We start from the raw sequence: 21,777 nt of genomic DNA, 5'->3' as shown, positions 1-21,777 counted from the left end.
GCTTTTCTTACATCTGCTTTTTCCTCTCTTTTTATGCATGCTATATGAATGTCCCTTGTTGTGGTGAGAGTTTGTTATATCACCGAAACGTACTTTTTACTGTATAATGCAAAATGTGTCAAGCAGGGTTAGGGCTTGTTCCAAGTACTGCAAAATTCCTTAGAGATAGTTAGCCCCCAGGTTTATACATACACATCCTTTATCTTGGTGCGGAGTAAAACTTGGAAAGATAGTTCTTGAGAGATGAAATCTGAATTAATACACCGTGCATTTTTATTTGATTATTTGGACACAGATTTGTTTTGACACCTTTGTCAGCTAAATAGATTCCCAGTTGGGTACAATGGCATCTGCCTATAGTCTCAGCTACTTACTTGGGATGCTGAGATGAGAGGATCTTTATCTCTGACATTCACATTTGTATATTCAGTACTTTTTTCGAGTGGGCAGGAATACTGGGAATTGACGTAGAAAGATTCTACCTCCTAGCTACACCTCCATCTCTTTTTAAAAATTTGTTTTGAAACAGTCTCACTAAATTGTTGCGGCTGGTCTTGAACTTGAGATCCTGTCTCGGTGTCCCAAGTTCTTGGATTATAGACATGTAGGAACAGGCCCCATTTAACACTTAAAACTTCTTTTGAAATTCTCTCCTTGTTTTCTGTATAAATACTTCAATTTCCTAGTTATGTTCTCTTTCTATATTTATTTATTTATTTATTTTGTGTGTGTGTGGTGCTGGGGATTGAACCAAGGGGCATTCCACTTCCATGCTACCCCTAGCTCTGTTTATTTTGTATTTGGAAACAGGGTCTTGCTAAATTGCTGAGGCTAGCCTCAAACCTGTGATCTTCCTGACTCATACTCCCAAGTACTAGAAGTATGCATCACTGTTCCTGTCTCTATTTTTATTAGTCAGTCATTTTAACAGTTGATTTGAAACTTCTGATGGTTTCCTTTTAGCTAAAAACATAAAATCCATATTCCTTAATAAGGACAATCATGTGACAGTCTGGTTGTAGTCTGTCTTGCTAGCTTAATCAGCAGTTGTTCTTCTCTTAACATTCCCTTTAATTCATCTGTTGCAAATTTAACATATTTTTTAGAACACGTTATGTTCTTCCATGTTCTTGAACCTTTGTTAAGTTATATTTTATATTAGTTAGTCATTTGCTCCTTTTCCTGTTTTGTTCTTTTTCTTGTTCAGTATGTCTTCTTCTTCTTTTTTTTTTTTTTCTTGGTAGTTATTCTTTGTGATTATCGTGACACCCAAATCATGAATTTCACTTCATACTCATCTACTTCCTTCTATAAAAACTCTTGGTATTTGTTAATTTTCTCAAATACAAAGTGCTTCAATTTTATCCTTTACGATTTTTCTTAGAATCTTAGTACTTGACATCACTTTCCAGCTTCCTTGTTCTTCAGCATTTTTACTCACTTAACCCTTTTCTAACTTCTCTTACCTTATGACAGATCTTTAGGGCTCTTCCTATATCTCATTTGTGTATATTTCTTCTGTTATTACTGCCAGTCAGCTCCCTCTTTTGTGTGTGTGTGTGTGTGTGTGTGTGTGTGTGTGTGTGTGTGTGTGTGTTATTGGCCATTGAACCCAGGGATCTTCAACCTCTGAGCCATACCCTAAGCCCTGTTTTATTTTTATTTTGAAACTATATCACTAAATTGTGCACATGATAAGTTGCTGAGGCTGACCATGAACCTGTGATCCTCCTGTTTCAGCCTCCCAAGTACTGGGGGTGATTACTGCTTTGCTTCTGTATTACTCAGCTTTTATGCTCTTAATGTGGCATTACTATAAAATTTAAATTGGATTATGCCATTTCCTTGCTTTGAAACTTCTGATGGTTTCCATGTAGCTAAAAACATAAACTCCATACTCCTTAATAAGATCAGAATAATCACGTGACAGTCTGGTTGTAGTCTGTCTTCTTGCTAGCTTAATCAGCAGTTGTTCTCTTAACATTCCTTTAATTCATCTGTTGCAAACTTAACACATTTTGTGTGTATGTGGTACTGGGGGTGGAACCGAGGGGCTTTTCTACCTCCGGTATATACTCCCAGGGCCTCAATAAGTTGCTGAGAGCCTCACTGAGTAGCTGACTCTGGCTTCAAACCTGTGCAGTCCTCCTGTCTCATCCTCCCAAGCACTGGGTTTACAAGTGTGAGCCACCACACCCAGCTTAACTTAACACAGGTTTTAGAACATGTTATCTTCTTCATGTTCTTGAACCTTTATATTATTGCACTTAAAAACTTGATTTGAAAGATCACAGGTTCGATACTAACCTTTAGCAACTTCATGAGACTCAGCAGCCTATTGAAATCCTCCTGGTGGTGTAGCTTGGAGGTAGAATGCTCTGGGTTCAATCTACAGTGCCACCAAGGGGGAGGGGGCAGTGTTTTGATTACATTATAGCCTTTTAGGGTTAGATATTGTGGGTTACTGCGTTTTGAACTTTGTTCACCTTCTATCCTCTCCATGCTTTCAGCACCCATCTTAAGATAATTGAAAATTAGAGTAATTTAAAACTTAATAGGAAGAAACTAACAGTTTAGATCTCTTTACATTATTCTCCAGTTAGTTTAAATTTGTGAAATATCCTTTAATTTGTTAAATGTTTGTGCCTTGTTTAGAAAAGCAAATATACTTTTCTAAATGGTTACATCATTTAGGATTGGGAATGTAGCTTAGTGGTAGAGTACTTATTATAATACTGTGAGTGAGCTTCTGGGTTAGATCCCAGCATTGAAGAAACACAAACCAAACAGCAAAAAATAGTTACTGTTTAAGGGTGTCGGTGTGTGTGTTAAATCATACAAGAGCAGGATCTTTGTCTTACCTGCTGCTCTATTCCTAGTGTGGTGTGTAAGTATTGGTTGGAGATGAATGAAAAGCACCTGCATTGGTCATGGTCTAAAACATGAATTTAGACTAAGAAGAGTATATGTGTGTTGTACATCTAATTGAAGGGTCCTGGCAGTGAACTGAGTTCTCGTTAATGTCATTTGAGAGAAACAAACTATGACAAGCTCAACATTTATGCTACTTGAGGGATCAAAGTGTAGAGATTTTTTTGTTTTTGTTTTTTTGTTTTTTTGGTACTGGCTATGAACCTTAAAAGTTTTCATGTAGAACTGTTAATTAGCCGGGCATGGTGGTGCACACTTGTAATCCCAGCATTCAGGAGGCTGAGACTGGAGGATCGCGGTTCGCGGACAGCCTCAACTACTTCTTAGTGAGGCCCTCTGCAACTTAGTGAGACCCTGTTTCAAAATAAAGAATTAAAAATAGAGCAGGGGGTGTAGCTCGGAGGTTGAATGCACACGCACACACACACACACACACACACACACACACACACACAACTGTTAATTAGATTTCTATTGAAAAGCACAACATAACCTAAGAATAATTGGAATAGAGGAGGGAAAAGAAGGTGAAACCAAGGACTCAACGATCTTTTCAAAGAAGTAATAGTAGAAAATTTTCCAAACATAGAGCAAGAGATCAACTCACAGGTACAGGAAATTTATAGAACCTCCTTTAGACAATATCAGAGAAAAGGTTCTCCACACCACATAATAGTCAAAATGACCAATGTAGAAGCTAAGGAGAGAATCTTTTTTTTTTTTTTTTTTTTTTTTGGCGGGTTTGGGGTGGAACCCAGGGGCATTTGACCTCCAAGCTACACCCTCTGCCCTATTTTTTTTATTCTTTATTTTCAAACAGGGTCTCACTAAGTTGTGGAGGGCCTCACTAAGTAGCTGAGGCTATCTGCAAACTGTGATCCTCTGGTCTCAGCTTCCAGAATGCTGGGATTACAAGCGTACGCCACCACGCTCAGTTTAAGGAGAGAATCTTAAAGGCAACAAAAACAAAAGACAAAGTGACATTCAGAGGGAAACCAATTAGAATCACTCTGGACTTCCCAAACCAAGTCATGAAAGCCAGAAGAAGGGCCTACAGTAACATATTCCAAACTGTGAAAGAAAAAACTTGCAGCCAAAAATTTTCTACCCAGCAAAACTATTGCTTAAATTAGATGAGGAAATAAAAATCTTCCATGACAAACAGAAGCTGAAGGAGTTTATCTTCAAAACCAGCACTAGAGAAAATACTCAAAGAGATTAACTACAGAGAAGAAACAAGTAATACATTCCAGAACCAGAGAAACAAGAATTTCCATCCACCAGACAACTAAGCAAAGAAGAAAAAACAGTATTTCAAACTGAAGTAAAATCTCAACATGTTAGGAATTAAAATCATCTCTCAATAATCACGCTGAATGTAAATGGCCTCAACTCCCCAATATAATGTGGCAAAATGGATTAAAAACCAGAATCCATCCATATGCTGCTTGCATATAGATGATATTGAGCATTTTTTCATGCATTTATTGGCCATTTGAATTTCTTCTTTTGCGAAGTCTATTTAATTCACTTGCCCATTTTTTTTATTAGGTTTTGTGTTTGTGGGTTTTTTTTTTTTTTTTTTTTTTTTTTTTTTAGTGTTGAGTTTCTTGAGTTCTCTGTATATTCTAGATATTAGTCTTCTATCGGAGGAGTATCTGGCAGTCAGAGAGATGCAAATCAAAACTAACCTGAGATTCCACCTAACTCCAACTAGAATGGCAGTCATTTGAAACACAAAAAACAACAAATGCTGGCAAGGATGTGGAGAAGTGGGAACTCTAAAACATTGCTGGTGGGATTGCAAATTAGTGCAACCACTTTGGAAGACTATGGAGGATCTTCTGCAGAATGGGAACAAATTTACCATTTGACCCAGTAATGCCACTTCTGGGTATCTACCAGCCAGGATGTCCATCAACAGATAAATCGATTACAAACGTGTGGGATATGTTCACAATAGAATTTTACTCAGCCAAAAAAAAACAAATCCCACAATTACATCATTCTTAGCAAAATGGATGGAACTGAAGGACATTGTGCTAAGCGAGATTAGTCAGTCACAAAAAAGAAATCAGATGCTTTTCCTAATATGTGAAAGCTAAGGAGAAATGGGTCATAGGAGGAACTCTAGATGAAAAAGGAGATCCTATTGAGGAGCAAATAAGGCGACCTAACTGAGGGGATGGGAGGGGGAAGAAGGAAACTCTAAAGCACAGGATGTACTTAAGAACATACTGATGGCAACCACTAAGCCAAGTGTGGGAAGGAGGGATGGGGTAGGGATTGGGTAGGGGCCAACTGGGCGATGTGTGCATGTATGTCTACACAAGTGTTTTTATCCCATTATGATGTATGAATACAGTACACCCTTAGAAAAAAACAATTACTGAAGAAAAAGAAAAGCACAACAATTAACTTATACTTAATATAGATGTATGTGGGGAAAGTATCTTCATATGAGTATTTATTTATTATTATTATTTTTGGTGGTACTGGGGTTCCTGGAAACCCTTCTACATGCCCAGACCTATTTTGTACTTTTTTTTTTTTTTTTGGAAACAGGGTCTCTTAAGCCAGCATGGCTGGCTTCGAACCTGCGCGATCCTCCTGTCTCCACCTCCCAAGCGCAGGGATTACAAGCCTGTGCCACCACCCCCTGCCATAAGAGTATTTAAGTCTAAGGAAATTAATTTGTCTTTAAATGACGTAATGTTGCAAGACTTAAGAATGTAGCAGAAAATGTTCTATTTATAAACTCCTTTCAGTTATTGGTGGAGACCTGGGCCTTTTCTCCCCAGCATCATCATTTTTTTGAGGCTACAAGTTAACAGAATGTGCTTAAACCTACACCTGTCCCTTCATAGTAGAATCCATTGAACAGACACATGTTGATGCTGAGTGCTATTTTGCATGAGGACTACTGAGATCAACATGACAGTTCCTTTCCTGGAGGAGAATAATGAATAGAACATTATTATAAAATTTCAAGGCACTAAGTTAGGAATGATCATATAATAAACACCTTAAATATGAAATTTGTACCTTTGATAATATTTTAATTATAAGATAAAGACTGTTTAGAATAGTATTTGCAGCTGGGCATAGTGGTACATGCTTGTAATTCCCCAATTACTTGTACTTGGTTTACATCCCTCAGTTACTTGTAATCCTCTAGTTACTTGTACATGGTAGTGCATGTTTATAATCCTCCAATGTATTTGGGAGGCTGAGACAGGAGCGTTGCTTTTTTGTTTGTTTGTTTGTTTGTTTGTTTGTTTGTTTTGGTGTTACTGGCGGTGGAACCCAGGGGCTTTCTACCTCCAGGCTACACTCCCAGACCTATTTTATATTTTATTTGGAAACAGGGTCTCACTAAGTTGCTGAGAGCCTCACTAAGTAGCTGAGGCTGGCTTCAAACCCGTGCAGTCCTCCTGTCTCAGCCTCCCAAGTGCAGGGATTACAAGCGTGCGCCGCCACCATGCCCGGCTTGAGACAGGAGCATTGCAAGTTCAAGGACAGCCTGAGCAACTTAGCAAGACCCTGTTTCAAAATTTAAAAAGAGGGCCGAGAATGTAGCTCAGAGGTAGAATGCCCCGCCCCCGTTCAGTCCCAAGTTAAAAAAAAAAAAAAAGACTAGTCTTTGCATTATATTTGTTGTTTTATTTATTAAACTCATTATTAGTTTCCAGTTAGGTTGAGGCACATAATGCATAAGTGTTTAAATAACCTGTAACATACATTTGTGTGTCTTAGAAGGGTGAATACTACCAAATAGTATAAAAATAATAGGCTGATGATAAGCCTGGAAAACAGATTTGGCTTTCTTGTCTTTGCTCTCATCCTTACTATGATTCATTTCCCTATGTTTTGCTCTATTTATAAATTTTGTTTTGGGTATATTTCCTTTCGTTTTCAAAGTTAAAAGGGACCTTGGTGGTTCTTCAGTCTATTTTTTGGTAACCAGGAAGAGGTGTCAATATCAAACATAGATGGAGCTTTGACAGATGGTGCATATGTTTAGGCCTCCCCAGGCTCATTGGAGCCCAAATATCTATATTTTTAAAGCTTTAGGTGTTTTTTTTTCTGATAAACAGTCTATTTTTAATCCCTATGTTAACTTTTCAAGTTTGAATAGATTTGGCTGCACCAGATCAGAGTTGAAAACACTTTCCTTGCATTACCCCCTTTAGCTTGTTTCTACCTGTCATTGAAAACAAAAGCAAATCCACAAAAGTGACAGGGAAGATAATTTCAGAGGTTTATAATTACTAGTTTATTAATGTATTAAATAAAAATATAGATTTTATTTCATTTTGAATATGAATCAAGATGCCCATGAATTATATATGAAAGAACCTTTAAGGAATATGGAGCTGGAGAAAACTAATGTAATTGCCTCTTAAAATGTAATGGCTGGCAAAATTTCACCAAAGAAATTTTACTTCAGTCAAGTTTTATATTTGTCTATGTAGCTAGACTATTTTGTATCTAGTAACCATCAGCATATTCCTAAAAGGTACTTAAAGCAGCTTTGTGGTTCATACTTTACTGAGCTCTTACCCCTCATTCTTTGATCATGATGGTAATGTTGGTTTAAAAAAAAAAAACTGGTAAAGGGAGTCCCTACCTAGTATTTGGAAATGATTCCAGTATTAAAAAGATTTAGCAATTATTAGGTAACTATAATGCTCAAATACAGTCCTCCTATAACATATATAACAACATTCTTAATTCATTCATAAGATTATTTATACATATTTGAACAGCTTCAAAAATGAATATATATATATATATATATATATATATATATATAAATTAAAAATTCCATAGCAAATGCTCATAGTTAGACTTTAGGGTCAGTATTGTAAGCGAATATATTTAAATGTCTTATGTAGTCCTGTCTGAATGTTGTTACCTTGTCCATATTTTTTGCATCGAAGTTACAATAAAAAAATTGTTATGATAATATTAATTAGTATTTTTCTTGTTAGTAGACGTTTATTTAAAGTTTTCGCCTAAAATAATGTTGAATTGTTGGATGTTTCTCTAGATGGATGGATGTTTCTTAAGTGTATATAACCAAGGGCAGCTCCTGGATCATGTAATGTTTTTATTTTCGCCTGTTCTAGATAATGTCGAAATACTTTTTCGTGTGGTAGTATCAGTGTAGTCTCTGCCAGAAATGTTAGCTAGATACTTCCATTATTCCTTGACAGCATTTAGTATTGTCACACTTAGGTTTTGCTAATGTGATGAGTATAAATGAGGGTACCTTGCTTTGTTTTACATTTTTTCTAATTATTAATGAAGTTAAGCTTTTTTGTGCATATATGTTTTAGCCATTCACATTTCTTTATTTTTATGCCTTTTTATTGGGTAGTTTGTCTTAGGAATTAATAAAAATTCCTTGGAATAGTCGGCTTACTAATATTTTGGACTGTTTGGCTTTTCTAACTTTAGAAATTTTGTACTTCCTAATGGCAAAGATAGCTTTTTATGTTTCCTTTTGAATTTTTTAAAAGACCTGTAAATGTAACTACAGAGTTCAATCTACCTCTAATTGTTTATCTGGCAGGGTATGTCCTGCTTGCTGTGTTCTTCACCCCCCCCCACCCCCCATTTGTATAGTATTGGAGATTAATTCCAGAGGCATTTAAAGGGCCCTTTTTGTGTTACTAATCTTGACTATGTAGTTCTATTAACTCAGTTATTGTCATAAATGTAAAATCAAAACAGCCGCCTCTCATTCATATCTTTTGCCCATTTTGAGGTTGGCCACCATGGTGCCCATCCTGTGTGTGTGTGTGTGTGTGTGTGTGTGTGTGTGTGTGTGTGTGTGTGTGTGTGAAGACCATTGTCTCAGGTTATTGCTGTGGCCCTAAACATTTTCGACCTTGTAAGATGTGTTACAGGATGGTAATTTTCTTTTATCCTAATAGTAGCTGTTGGCATGATTAATGCATAGTAACTGTGCTTGAGATGGCATTGCTTATAGATGGTGTGGTGCTTCTCAAATCCAATACATGATTTACCTGCTTGCTTTTTTTTTTTTTTTTTTTTTTTTTTCCAGGTCTGGGGATGGAACCCAGGGGCATTTGACCTCCGAGCTACAACCACTGCCCTATTTTTAATTCTTTATTTTGAAACAGGGTCTCACTAAGTGGCGGAAGGCCTCACTTATGTAGCCGAGGCTGTCTACAAACGGTGATCCTCTGGTCTTAGCCTCCCAAATGCTGGAATTACAAGTGTGCGCCACCACACCTGGCTTCACCTGCTTTTGTAACTTCAAGTTACATACTCTTTTCTTGTCCATTTTCTTACCGGCGAATGATACATGAAAATACCTGCCTCCTTATTCTAGTCAGACATTTACTGGGTGCCTGTGTGAGTGTTTAATGAGACTTCTTGTATTAAATGGAGGATGTTTTTGTGATGTTCAGTTTACTGTATTGAGATACTCTTTTTCAGCCTTATTTTTATCGGTGCATACATCTTACATACAGTCACACATCTTAGTGGAGTACACGATGATAGCAGCATACCAGCACACATCACTCATTTAGCCCTACCTCAGTTCCCCTCATCCCCTCTTCCCCCATCATGTTTTTGTTTGGTTGGTTGATTGTTTTGTTTTTTATTCAGCCTTCTTACCTTCTTTTTGTTCAGAATCAACGTCAGGAGACAAATTGGTATCACATTCTTGCACAACTCCTTCCACGTCTTCTGCCTCTGGACTGAATCCCACATCTGCACCTCCAACATCTGTTTCAGCAGTCCCTGTTTCTCCCGTTCCACAGTCAACAATACCTCCATTACTTCAGGACCCAAATCTTCTTAGACAGTTGCTTCCTGCTTTGCAAGCCACGCTGCAGCTTAATAATTCTAATGTGGACATATCTAAAATCAATGAAGGTAAGTTTTTGTAATTAATGATTTTTGGGGAAAAAATTCATTTGCAATGAGCAAAATTACATTATCAGTAATATTTTAAATTATGTATGATTTTTTTTTATTTCCTGTTGAAATTCATGTTTGAGCCTAGGTATGGTTGCACATACATGTAATCCCAGGATTTGTGGATACTGAAAAAGGTTTGTGGCCAGTCTCAGCATCTTAGGCCCTCTACAACTTAGTGAGACACTTTTTCAAAGTAAAAGAACAAAATGGGACTGGGATGTAGCTTGGAGATAGAATGCCTCTGGGGTCCATCCCCAGTACTGCACAAGGACAAGAAAAAGAGAGATTCAGGTCTGAACTCATTCATTCATTCATTCATTCATTCATTCATTCATTTAATTTTTGCAATACTGGGGATTGAACCCAGGGCCAATACTGGGAATTGAACCCAGGGCCATTCTACCTGTGAGCTACATGTACCCCAACCCTACATTTTATTCTTTATTTTGAAACAGGGTCTCACTACATTGTGGGGGGGCCTCACCAAATAGCTGAGGCGGGCTGCAGATCTGCTATCCTCCTGTCTCAGCCTCCCAAGTACTGGGATTAAAAGCGTTCACCACCATGCCTGGCTTTAATAATATTTTTTAAAACTTGGTGCATATCTGGTAGTTATTGGATATTCTGTGCTTAGTGTAGAAACCAAATAAGGAACGCTTGTAAAAATTTGTACAAAAACTTGATATTTTTAAAAACTTATATGTGAATAATTATCTTAAAATACTATTTTTATTTGGAAATATTTAAATAAGCTGCACACTAGAAAATGAGGAATTTGGGTAGTTAATGAAAATACTTGAACTGGGTGAAATTTTACCATATTTTCCTGGATAATTGGGTAACTTAATTCTAGCCTTGCTTTTCATTATGCTAGTGTTTGGGCAGTCACCTTGAAGAAGTTTGAACCAAAGTTAATTGTAGTTTTAATTTGGAAACTCTTCTGATTCAGTCATTAAATCCTAAGAGCAATGTGTAATTTTGTGATTAGTAAGTTTCTGTTTGTATTTTTGTATAATATACTTAGACTGGCATTAGGTGATTTGATTTTTTATTTTGCCCTAAAAATGAAGCTACCTCAGGCTTATTTGCCATCAGCTTTCTAGTATTGCCCTCAGCTTTTCTTTATTTTTATTCTTTATGATAATTATGTAATTCTTTCATAGGTAAATATTTTTCTTAGGCAAAGTAGAGCTTTTAAACAATATGTGGAAACAGCATGAGGATATAGCAATAATAAAATAAAAAGATCGTTTTTCTTTTTGTGTGTGTGTGTGGTACTGGGGGTGGAACCCAGGGTCTTGTTTTACTTCAGGGCTGCACTTCCATACCTATTTTATGTTTTATTTGGAAATAAGGTCTCACTAAGTAGCTGAGACTATCTTCTTTCTCAGCCTCCCAAGTACTGGGATTACAAGCATAAATCACAACTGTCTCTTTTTTCTTTTTTAAATATACTTTTTATTGATATATTGTAATTATACATCATAGTGATAGGAATATACATACACGTAATACTTGAAATCTGTTGGAACAGAAATTAATGTTCGAGGTGAGTTTGCCCTCGAACAGATTAATTTCTTTTCATGGCATAAAGCAATGTGAAAAGATCTTATGTAGTAAAAATTGACAGTATTTCTGGCTTCTTTCCATTCATTATGAAATATTGAGTGGTCAGTTCTTCAAAAAAGCAGTCACGAAACCATTTATTCAGTTAATTTCAAGTAAAGTACTGAGCATTGAATACTGAAGAGTTTTATTAGTGTAAAGGGAACTGTTTGTTTTATTGTAAACCCATTTTTTTTTTTTTTTTCCTCTCCCTTAGATTTAAAATCTTTTCTTTTAGGCTTTTTTTTTTTTTTTTTTACATTCTAGTAGAAACACTCAACTTTTTTTCTCAGTTTTCTTTTGAGTTTTCAAGTTGTCACTAATTCCACATGTCTATGCTTTTATTTGAATTTAGGAAATAATGTGTTTTTAGTTCTTACAGCAGCTGTGACGCAGGCTTCACTGCAGTCTATAATTCATAAATTTCTTACTGCTGGACCCTCTGCTTTCAACATAACATCTCTGATTTCTCAAGCTGCTCAGCTCTCTACACAAGGTATTAAAAATTGTATTTTTGTTTTGTTTTGGAATTAATAGCATATTTGTTTTTAGATCTTGAAGAAATTAGCTATAATAAATTAGTGGTTTTATTTTATATTTATTTTATGTAATGGCGTATACTATAGTATTTTTTAAATAAAGGAAACCTTGACATATACCTTAATGTATTCCATTAAACCTGCAATATATATTTCACTCATAATTTAAGTTGCTAATAAGGCGTTGTACTCCAAAGCTAAAAATTAAGTATGGTACGCTCTGTCTTTGTGAAACATTGCATATATTGGAAGAGCTAGATTTTGATTGAGATTGATTTTAGATAAGTTTTTTACTATGGAATGCAGAAATACTCAATTCCTATCTTGAATGAGCTATCCTTCCACTTCATGAAGGTATCGATAGTAAGGGATTCACACAAGAGCACATATATTACAGTGGTTTGGGGGTTATTTGAAATTGATTACTTCACTCTTTTACAGCCCCGCCATCTAATCAGTCTCCAATGTCTTTAACGTCTGATGCTTCATCCCCAAGATCCTATGTTTCTCCAAGAATAAGCACACCTCAGACTAACCCAGTCCCTATCAAACCTTTGATTAGTACTCCCCCTGTTTCATCACAGCCAAAGGTATGTCAACTTTGAGTGAAATGTAGAAAAGAATCTTCTCACTTTAGGGAAATTGATGTCATTTTAGAAATCTATATTGTAGAAAAAGCCTCTGAAAATGACAATGTTAGAATGAAGGGCATGTGGATAGGAGAATATGTTTTCTGGTGACTTGTCTTATGCTTTTATTTCAAAAAATGAGTCATTTTGTCTGCTACGAGTTTATGTATATTACAGTCAGTTATCACATCATGGGATCTAGTATTTATTCATTTAATAAATTAAACTTCTAGTTAAGTCTGGTTTTTGTGGTAGAGTCAATTTGAAACCTAGTTCTTAACACAGAACACACTTTACTAAGTAGTACTTCCTGTATTTTCTAAACAAAATACTTACATAGACAACTCCATAGAATACAGTTACAAAATTGCTCCTCTGTTCTTACTGGATCATAAACAGGATTGCAACAGTGTCATCATTAAGTTTTGTGTCCCATCGTTTGTGTCTCCATCACAATTCTTAAATAAATGCCAGTTATACTCACTCTTTGTTGCTTAACATACCACCAACGAAACATTAAATTTAGAGTTAACTAAAGTTGTGAATACAGGCAGAAATTCTTCTTAGTAGTTGTGAAACAGTGGGCTGTTTCAGACCTTTTTTTCTTTCTTTTATTTTTTTCCTTTTCCTTTTTTCTTTCTTTTTTTGGGTGGTACTGGGGTTCCTGGAAACCCTTCCAACTCTAGGCTACACTCCCAGACCTATTTTTATACTTTTTTTATTTGAAAATAGGGTCTCTTAAGCCAGCGTGGCTGGCTTTGAACCATGTGTGATCCTCCTGTCTCTGCCTCCCAAGTGTGGGGATTACAACGTGTGCCACCACACCCGGCTTGTTTCAGACTTTTTAATGCCAAAGATCTTATTCAGATAATATCTTTAGCAGAAGCCTAAAAATAAAAACACGTTGAAACGTATGTTGTAGGTGGTAGTGCAACATTCTTAGGTCTTGGATTTGTTCATCCCCAGCCTTTCTCAGCCAGTGATCTTCACATGTTTTTAGGGCCTAGGTTTTTAAAATTCCAGGTAATGATATTTTATTATGTATTTTCTTATACTATACCTGCATTTTGATTACATGTGTGTTTCAGCAAAGCATTCCTTAAAGTTTAGGATTTATCTTAATGATGTTACTTTAAGAATGGTAATAAGTGGAAATACTAATTTTATAGTCACAAAATTAGAGTTTTAAGCCCTTTAAGCAGATGGCTATCACTTTTTATTTAGAAAAGTTTGGGTTTCAACTAATAGATAATAATCAGCACTAACAGAACTGATCCAGATTTGGGAGGGAGAATTTCTTTATTCTCAGTGTTAAGTGAGGCGCCCTTGCCTGATAAGTCATTCCCAGTTTGTTATGTTGTTTTTTTCTTTTATTTCTTTTATATATTAGTAAACCAACTAGGGAATAAAAGGTGATCTTGCAGGTTTCTTTGTATTGTGACTTTTAGACATTTATTTCTCACATAAAGCACAGGTGAGGTGGGTTTGGGGATGGAGTTAGGTAGGTCTCTGCTGTTTAGGGAAGAACAAAGCTCTAGGATGTGGCTTGATTATTAAGACTCTCTGCCAGTCTCGTTGCCTTCGTTTGGCAAGGGTTTATATGTTAAATTGCTGTTAAATATCTGAATTTAAATCACATTTGTCTCCCTGTTGCCAGTTAAATCTGTGTCAGAACTTGACTGTTCTTATTGTGTGACCTTTGGCAGGTCTTCTTTCGTTTCTACTTTGTGTGAAAACTTACGGTTTTATGATGTTTCAAGATGTATAGATCTGATTTGGGTCCTACTTGGTAAATTTGTTTGTGTCACTAGTATTAATCTTTGGAAACAAAATTTAGAAAATTCTTATCTTGCCGGGTGTGGTGGCACACACACACTTGTAACTCCCATGCTTGGGAGGCTGAAACAGGAGGATCACGCAGGTTCAAAGCCAGCCTCAGCTGGCTTAAGAGACCCCTTTTCCAAATAAAATATAAAATAGGTCTAAGAGTGTAGCCTGGAGGTAGAAGGCCCCTGGGTTCCATCCCCAGTACCAAAAAATAAAAATTAAAAAGAAATAAAAGAAAATTCTTATCTTAATCACTGGAGAGAAGAAGTAATAGGGAAGTTTTGTTGATAGTGAAGCTAGTTTCTGTGCTCTAAGCCTATGTGATAGAACCCTTGTATCTCATCAGATTTTGGCATTTCAGGTTAGTACTCCAGTAGTTAAGCAAGGACCAGTGTCACAACCTATCACACAGCAACCTGTAACTGCTGAAAAACAGCAAGTTCATGAACCTGTCTCTCCTCGAAGTCTTCAGCGCTCAAGGTAAGTTGATGTGTATTGAGACTGCATTATTGTGCATCCCCCTAACTCCCCGAGAGACATAGAAATTTAAGAAAGTAAGAAATACCCATTTAAAGGAGAATGTGGGCCACCCCAAAAGTAAAAGAGACCTATTGTTTTTTTAATATGGCATGCTTTATTGTTTGGATATTAATATATGTATATGATAGAATTTAATTTTGGAAGAGTCCATGGATGGCCTAGTATAATTTTAGGTGTTGTGAAATTTATAAACATTCTGGGCATGACGATGCATGCCTGTTTTCTTAGCTGTTTTGGGAGGTTGAGGACTGAAAATTGCATGTTTGAGAACAGCCTGTGTGACTTAGTGACTCCTGTCTCAGAATAGAAATTGTCAAGGTGCTGAAATATATTTCACTGTTAGAGTAACCGTAGGTTTAATTCCTAGTACTGCAATTTTTTTTTTAACAAATTATCAAGGTCTTTTATGTCTAAGAAGATTTTGGAAGTCATGAGGTCTGGGTTATTTTGAAGGAAGTAGCTTTTTTTTTTTTTTTTTTTTACTATTTTATGATGGGATTAAAACTATATGTGGTCTTTGTGCAAAAAAGGCACAAAATTTTACAATACTTTATTTGTTGGTATTAAACCACTTTTCAACTTCCTCATAGCAGTTTTGATTTTGATTTTATTTTTGAAGCTGCAAATCTCACATCTAAAACTTGGGCAGTATTTCCCAACTGATGCATGTCAAACTTTAGTAATAGCTTCAACTCTGACCCTATACACATTGCTTTTCAAACACCTATGTAACACTGTATTGTATTTTCACTTTTCTTTGTTCATTAACAATAACACTTTAAATAAAATTTATAGAATTAATGGTTTTTACTTGATTGACTTTCCTATTTTTATTTTATGCTACAAGGTGGCAAAATAATTCAACTGTTGTTTTTATTGTTGTTTTCTAAACAAGCATTTCAGAACTTAAACATCCAAATGAGAGTTGTTCCCTTCAAAATAACCACCTTGGGAAGCTGTCTACTTACTCCAGCAATGTTGCCATTGCTCAGGACATTTTTGGGAAATTCTTTTAAATTGTCTTTAGAGGCTGCAGTATTATTTTAAATATCCTCAGTGATGAAAACTCTTCATCTTTTGGGAGATTTAGTTTTTGGAAATAACTGAAATTCATTCAGAGCCAAGTCTGGTGAAGCAGGTAGGAAATCAACTTGGGTGATTAAATCTTTGGTTCTTGCACCATATCCCCAAACCCTGGCCCAAACCATTCAGTTTTAAAAGAAAATAACCAGTTTCAGAGTATAACTTTTTTGGTGTTATTTTGCCACAGTATTCATTTAGTGCTGTCCTGTAAAATGCTTGTGTTTTGCTTCACATTATTTCACCCTCTGATTCAGCACTTTGTGTTTTGATGTTGAACAGAATAGAGAGACCTCCTTTACCTGGATATATGAAATAGAGTATTCAGATGTGCTTTCTATCTAGCGTTCTTAAAATAATGTTTGTAATTTGTTTTCATTAGTGTTTGTGGTATACAAATTTCCTGTGTGATTCTGCTATCAAATTTGGAGGATACGATTATTTTTTTTAAAGTAATGTTTAAAGAGCTGTTTTTCTCCCCCCAAAGTGTATTGAGGAATATATGACACACATATACTTTGGACTAGGTCTAGTGTCCTGCACCTGTCATCCCAGTACTGGGGAGGCTGAGACAGTAGGATTACAGGTTCTAAGACAACCTTGGCAACTTAGCAAGACCCTGTTTCAAACTAAAAATTAAGAAGAGCAAGGGGTGGAGCTCGGAGGTAGAATGCCCCTGGGTTCAGCTCCAGTACCATACTAAATATTTAGTTTGGATTGCTGATTCTATTTATTTGATAATAAAATAAGATTTTTTATAGGACTTTGGCTATCATTAAATTGGGTATATTACCAGGCAGTTTCTAGATAATATTTTTAAAGATACATTTTAAACATTTCTCTTCCAGTAGCCAGAGAAGTCCGTCACCTGGTCCAAATCATACTTCTAGTAGTAATGCATCAAATGCAGCAGTTGTACCACAGAATTCGTCTGCCCGACCTGCATGTTCATTGACACCTACACTGGCAGCACACTTCAATGAAAATCTCATAAAACACGTTCAAGGATGGCCTGCAGATCATGCAGAGAAGCAGGTATATTGGAAATCCATAGCCAGTGTTCTACCATTGACTAGTAAATTGTATTTTCTTTTAGAAAATATAATTTGGACTCCTAAATTTGAGGTGTATTTATTGTAACCAGTTTCTAGTTATATATTCTATAGCTTAACAGAATACAGAGTGTAGTTTATGGGCTTTTTGTAATTTTAGCATGCACAAAATATTTTAATTTTGTAGCTACCACTAACAGGTGCTCAGCATATATCTTGTATTTATTTTCTTTGCTGCTTTTATGAAAATTGCTGATCCAGGGTTATATGATTTTTAGCATCAAAGCCTGATAACATTCCCACGGTTGTGTGGTAATCCAGAAATGTGGTTCAAAGCTGATGTGCCACTTTGGTAATTTCAGAATCTGATAACACTGTTAATTTCACAGCTCTCCCACGTGATGTTAGGGAATATTTTTGCTTACAGAAGAAAGACTTTAGGGGATTCCAATTAGTGCAGTAATGTTCTGAAGGTTCACAGAAACTGTTGTGTGTCATGACATAGGAATATAGTAAGGCTCCTTTTCTTGGTATTATAGCTGAACTTATATATTGACAGTCTCATTGCTTGGCCCAGCATCTTTCATAAACCACAAATTGCAAGTCCTTCTAAGTGCTGTATACTACCCTGAGAAGTGCTCTTAAACCTGAAGGAGAAGTCAAAATAACTACCTTCATTAATATCATTGGAAGCAGTTTTCTTTTTAAAAAAAAAAAAATCTATTTTTTTTTCTTTCTTTCTTTAGATTTACCAGCATTTTGTGTTTTTGAGGAAAATCTTAGTATAAAGTTCTTCTTGGGAGTATGTTTTTTTAATTTTGTGCATGCTAATATTTACAGTGTATTTTGTGTGATCTTTCTTCCTCTCTTTAATTTTAGGCCTCAAGGTTGCGTGAAGAAGCCCATAACATGGGAAGTGTTCACATGTCAGAAATATGTACTGAATTAAAAAATTTAAGATCTTTAGTCCGAGTATGTGAAATCCAGGCAACTTTGCGAGAGCAAAGGTAAGTTTTTCATTGAAATATTTGTTTCTTAGAATTGTGTACAGTATTCCCTTCTATCTGGAGGGAGTGTGTTCCAAGACCTCAATTGACTGCCTCAAACCATATAGTACCAAATCCTATAATATCTTTCCCATCTTAACTAAGCATGTGTCATACACTCTGGCCATAATTTTTTCCCAGTTTGAGGTACAACATCAAAACTAGCATAGATGTCTTTTCCCTGCCTCATGAATAAAAATTTCATTCTTACTACAGATCTTGGCAATATCCAATACCCCCCCTACCTTGTGGCTTATTGGAATTGCCAGCATTATTACTCTTATGCTTTGAGGCCATTATTTCATTAAAGAAAGGACTACTTGAACCACAAACATTGTGATGCTTTAAAGGTCAAATCTGATTTAACCTTTAAACAAGATGGCTGTTAAGTGACAGGCAGGTTGAATAGACTGCACATGTATACTGAACAAAGGAATGGCTTATGTTCTGGGCAAGATGGAACGGAACGTGGGAGGTTTCATCATTCTACTCAGATTAATGTTCAGTTGGGAATTATGAATTTAGTATTTTTGGACTATAGGTAGTGAAAGGACAGGAAAAAATAACTAAGGGGGAGGAATTGTATCTTATAACAAGCTAAAGAACTTTAAGACTTCTGATATATCAATAACTGTTCTTGAAATAATACTCCTGATGAATTCCTGATGAGTGGTAAGGCATCTTGATTTCTCCTCACCTATGATAAATGCTTTATTAGCCTTTTTTTCCTTTGTTTGAAGTTAGCACTGTATTGCTGAGGGTATTTCTTTGACATGAAATCCCACAATACTATTATTATTGTATCACCTATAGATCTCTTGGAATTTCAGAAAGAATTTTGCTATCTAGCAAGTTTAGTAATGTGTAGTCTATTTGCTTTCTTAATTTTTCCCTTCTATAAACACATTTCTTTGGTATTTCACTTAAGTAAGATATCTAAGTCACACTAAACAGCCTAAGTATTTCTTTAAATGCCAGTTTTAAAAGTTGAAGGCAGCCGGGCGTGGTGGCGCAGAGAGACGTGCTTGGGAGGCAGAGGCAGGAGGATCGCGCAGGTTCGAAGGAGACCCTGTTTCCAAATTTTAAAAAAATGTAAAAATAGGTCCGGGAGTGTAGCCCGGAGGAAGAAGGGCTTCCAGGAACCCCAGTACCACAAAAAAAAAAAAAAAAAAAAAAAAAAAAGGCACACTCTCAGTGGCTATATATCCTGCCTATATATCACTGGATCTTAGGGAAGAGTTAATCTTGTCATGAAACCATAATCATTTAAGTACCAAATCGAGATTGATAGTAAACTTGGAAAAGTGAGCTTTTATTTTAATATCTGGCAGTACTGTGTGAATCAACTGGGATTCTTTTACTCTAGGATTGATTGCCTAAAAAAGTAGTTCTAACCTACATAAATTTATTTTTGGCTTGCTGAACAGATCATTTGACTTGAGGAAATTATACTGTTCTTTATTGCATCTTAGGAAAAAAGTGTGCATGGCCAGATGCCATGCCAATGTGTGATTGTACCTGCTTGACCAGTAAATACAAAGTTGACAGAAGAGAGGGGTCAGAAGAGGGAAAATTTCTGTGGAGTCTCTGGGAATCTAGTTAACCTGTGGGATTTGTGGAGTTTGTGTTTTACTTTTTAAGTTATATAACATGCATTTGAGTTTGATTTGGTTGCATTAAAACAAACTGGATATGAATTGAAACCAGAGCCTCGGGTATGTTCAACATGTACTTTACTATAGATCTCCCTATTTTTAATTTTTATTTGACAAATGATTATATTTCTGGGGTACAGTGTGATATTTCAATACTATGTATACATAAAATACAATGATCAGATTAGGATAATGGGCATATCTATCACCTCAGACATTTAGCAGGTCTATGTATAAGGAACTCAAAATTGAACCATCTATTTTGAAATACACAGTTAACTGTTGTCAACCGCAGTTTTCTTGGGACTTTTATTTACCTAGCTCGATGTTTGAGTACTGTTCTTCAAATTGATCTGCCTCTTACACCAAGTAAATTGTAGTCTTATACTCTCCTGAGTCAGAAAAGAGCAGTATAGGTTAATCTCATGTTAATATTCTTTTGCTTTTCTTTATGCGATGCTATAATGTATGGAAGAATAAACTTAAAATCAATCTTCATATTTAGAGTAACTACTGAGAAGCTGTTTGGAAAACTAAGAAACATTCATTCTGTCATCTTATACTTTAATGAATGTCATTTAAATACAGATTTAATTATTAGTAAGTGCTGCTTTTATAAGATAGTGGTTTTGTTTATAACTTTGTATGTTCTAATGTCTGTTTTTATATTTCAGGATTCTATTTTTGAGACAACAAATTAAGGAACTCGAAAAGCTGAAAAATCAGAATTCCTTTATGGTCTGAAGATCTGAATAATTGCACATGGTTTTGAGTACAGGAACTGTAAATCTGTTGCCCAGTCTTAACATTTTTGAGCTGCATTTAAGTAGACTTTGGACTGTTAGGCTGAGCAAAGGAAATGACAAGGGGACGGGTCTGTGAGAGTCAATTCAGGGGAAAGATGCAAGACTGACTTGTGAAGCCCTTGAAATGTAGATTTCTTGTAGATGTATTCTTCACATTGTAAATACGTTTTGTAGAGTGAAGCCATGGGAAGCCATGTGTAACAGAGCTTAGACATCCAAAACTAATCATTGCTGAGGTGGCTAAATACCTAGCCTTTTACACGTAAACCTGTCTGCAAAATTAGCTTTTTTAAAAAAAAATTGGGGGGGTTAATTTATCATTCTGAAATCTTGCATTTTCAAGCTTCAGTGCGAGCGCCAGGTGACCTGTGTCTAAGGATGCAATGCTGAACTATACAGGCAGTGTACAAAGTAGCCGTGACCACCTGTCTCCACCCTCGCATCTGGTCAAGAGCAGTGCTGCTCCACGCGTTTTGCAGGAAATATTTTTCATTTCCCATGCGTTTCATTTTCCTCTAAAACCCTTGATCTGATTTCACCCATTTTTTAAGGCTCCTCTTTTTCTCCTTTCTTACGGCACTGTTGCTATGGCACTTTTCTATAACCTTTTCATTCCTGTGTACAGTAGCTTAAAATTGCAGTGATTGAGCATAACCCACTTGTTTGTATAAATTATTGAAATCCATTTGCACCCTCTAAGAATGGACTTAAAAGTACTACTGGGCATGTGTGCTGAAAGTACATTGATTGCTCGAATATAAGGAAATGGCCCAATGAACATGGTTGTGGGAGGGAAAGAGGAAACCGAGCTAGTCAGATGTGAATTGTATCTGTTGTAATAAACATGTTAAAACAAACAAAAAATTGTTATTTTTCTTTTCCTTCGGTCAATGCATATTACAATTTGAACTACCTGGGATTCTTTATCAAAACTATTCTTGTTGAATATTTATACGTAATTGATATAATTCCTTCAAGGAGGTTTTGTTTAAAACATTAACAGGAAAATGTGTATACGAAATTTAATGAAATATGAAATTCAACAAGAATGATTAAGTCATTTCCCACGTGGTTGTCATTTGTTAAACCCTGGTTTACCTGTCTTGC

The 21,777-nt window shown here is 35.9% G+C and overlaps 1 protein-coding gene across 3 annotated transcripts in view; it reads left to right on the top strand.

Moving 5' to 3' along the window:
• Positions 1-20,608, top strand: part of WAC (WW domain containing adaptor with coiled-coil) — a gene marked incomplete at both ends in the record, with an annotated part of 63,677 nt that extends 43,069 nt beyond the window's left edge. For all 3 annotated transcript variants that reach the window (XM_080716923.1, XM_080716922.1, XM_080716921.1), the window contains 7 exons: positions 9,601-9,846; positions 11,870-11,992; positions 12,477-12,625; positions 14,853-14,971; positions 16,960-17,146; positions 18,043-18,170; positions 20,539-20,608. In XM_080716923.1, coding sequence (XP_080573049.1) covers positions 9,601-9,846; positions 11,870-11,992; positions 12,477-12,625; positions 14,853-14,971; positions 16,960-17,146; positions 18,043-18,170; positions 20,539-20,608 — 1,022 coding nt within the window. The remainder of the gene's footprint in view (positions 1-9,600; positions 9,847-11,869; positions 11,993-12,476; positions 12,626-14,852; positions 14,972-16,959; positions 17,147-18,042; positions 18,171-20,538) is intronic.
• Between the last annotated feature and the right edge of the window lie 1,169 nt (positions 20,609-21,777).

Source organism: Muscardinus avellanarius (assembly GCF_963383645.1).
Source record: "Muscardinus avellanarius genome assembly, chromosome: 20".
Classification (NCBI taxonomy): Eukaryota; Metazoa; Chordata; class Mammalia; order Rodentia; family Gliridae; genus Muscardinus; species Muscardinus avellanarius.
Note: the sequence above shows the minus strand (reverse complement) of the source record. Positions and strands in the feature narration are given on the sequence as shown.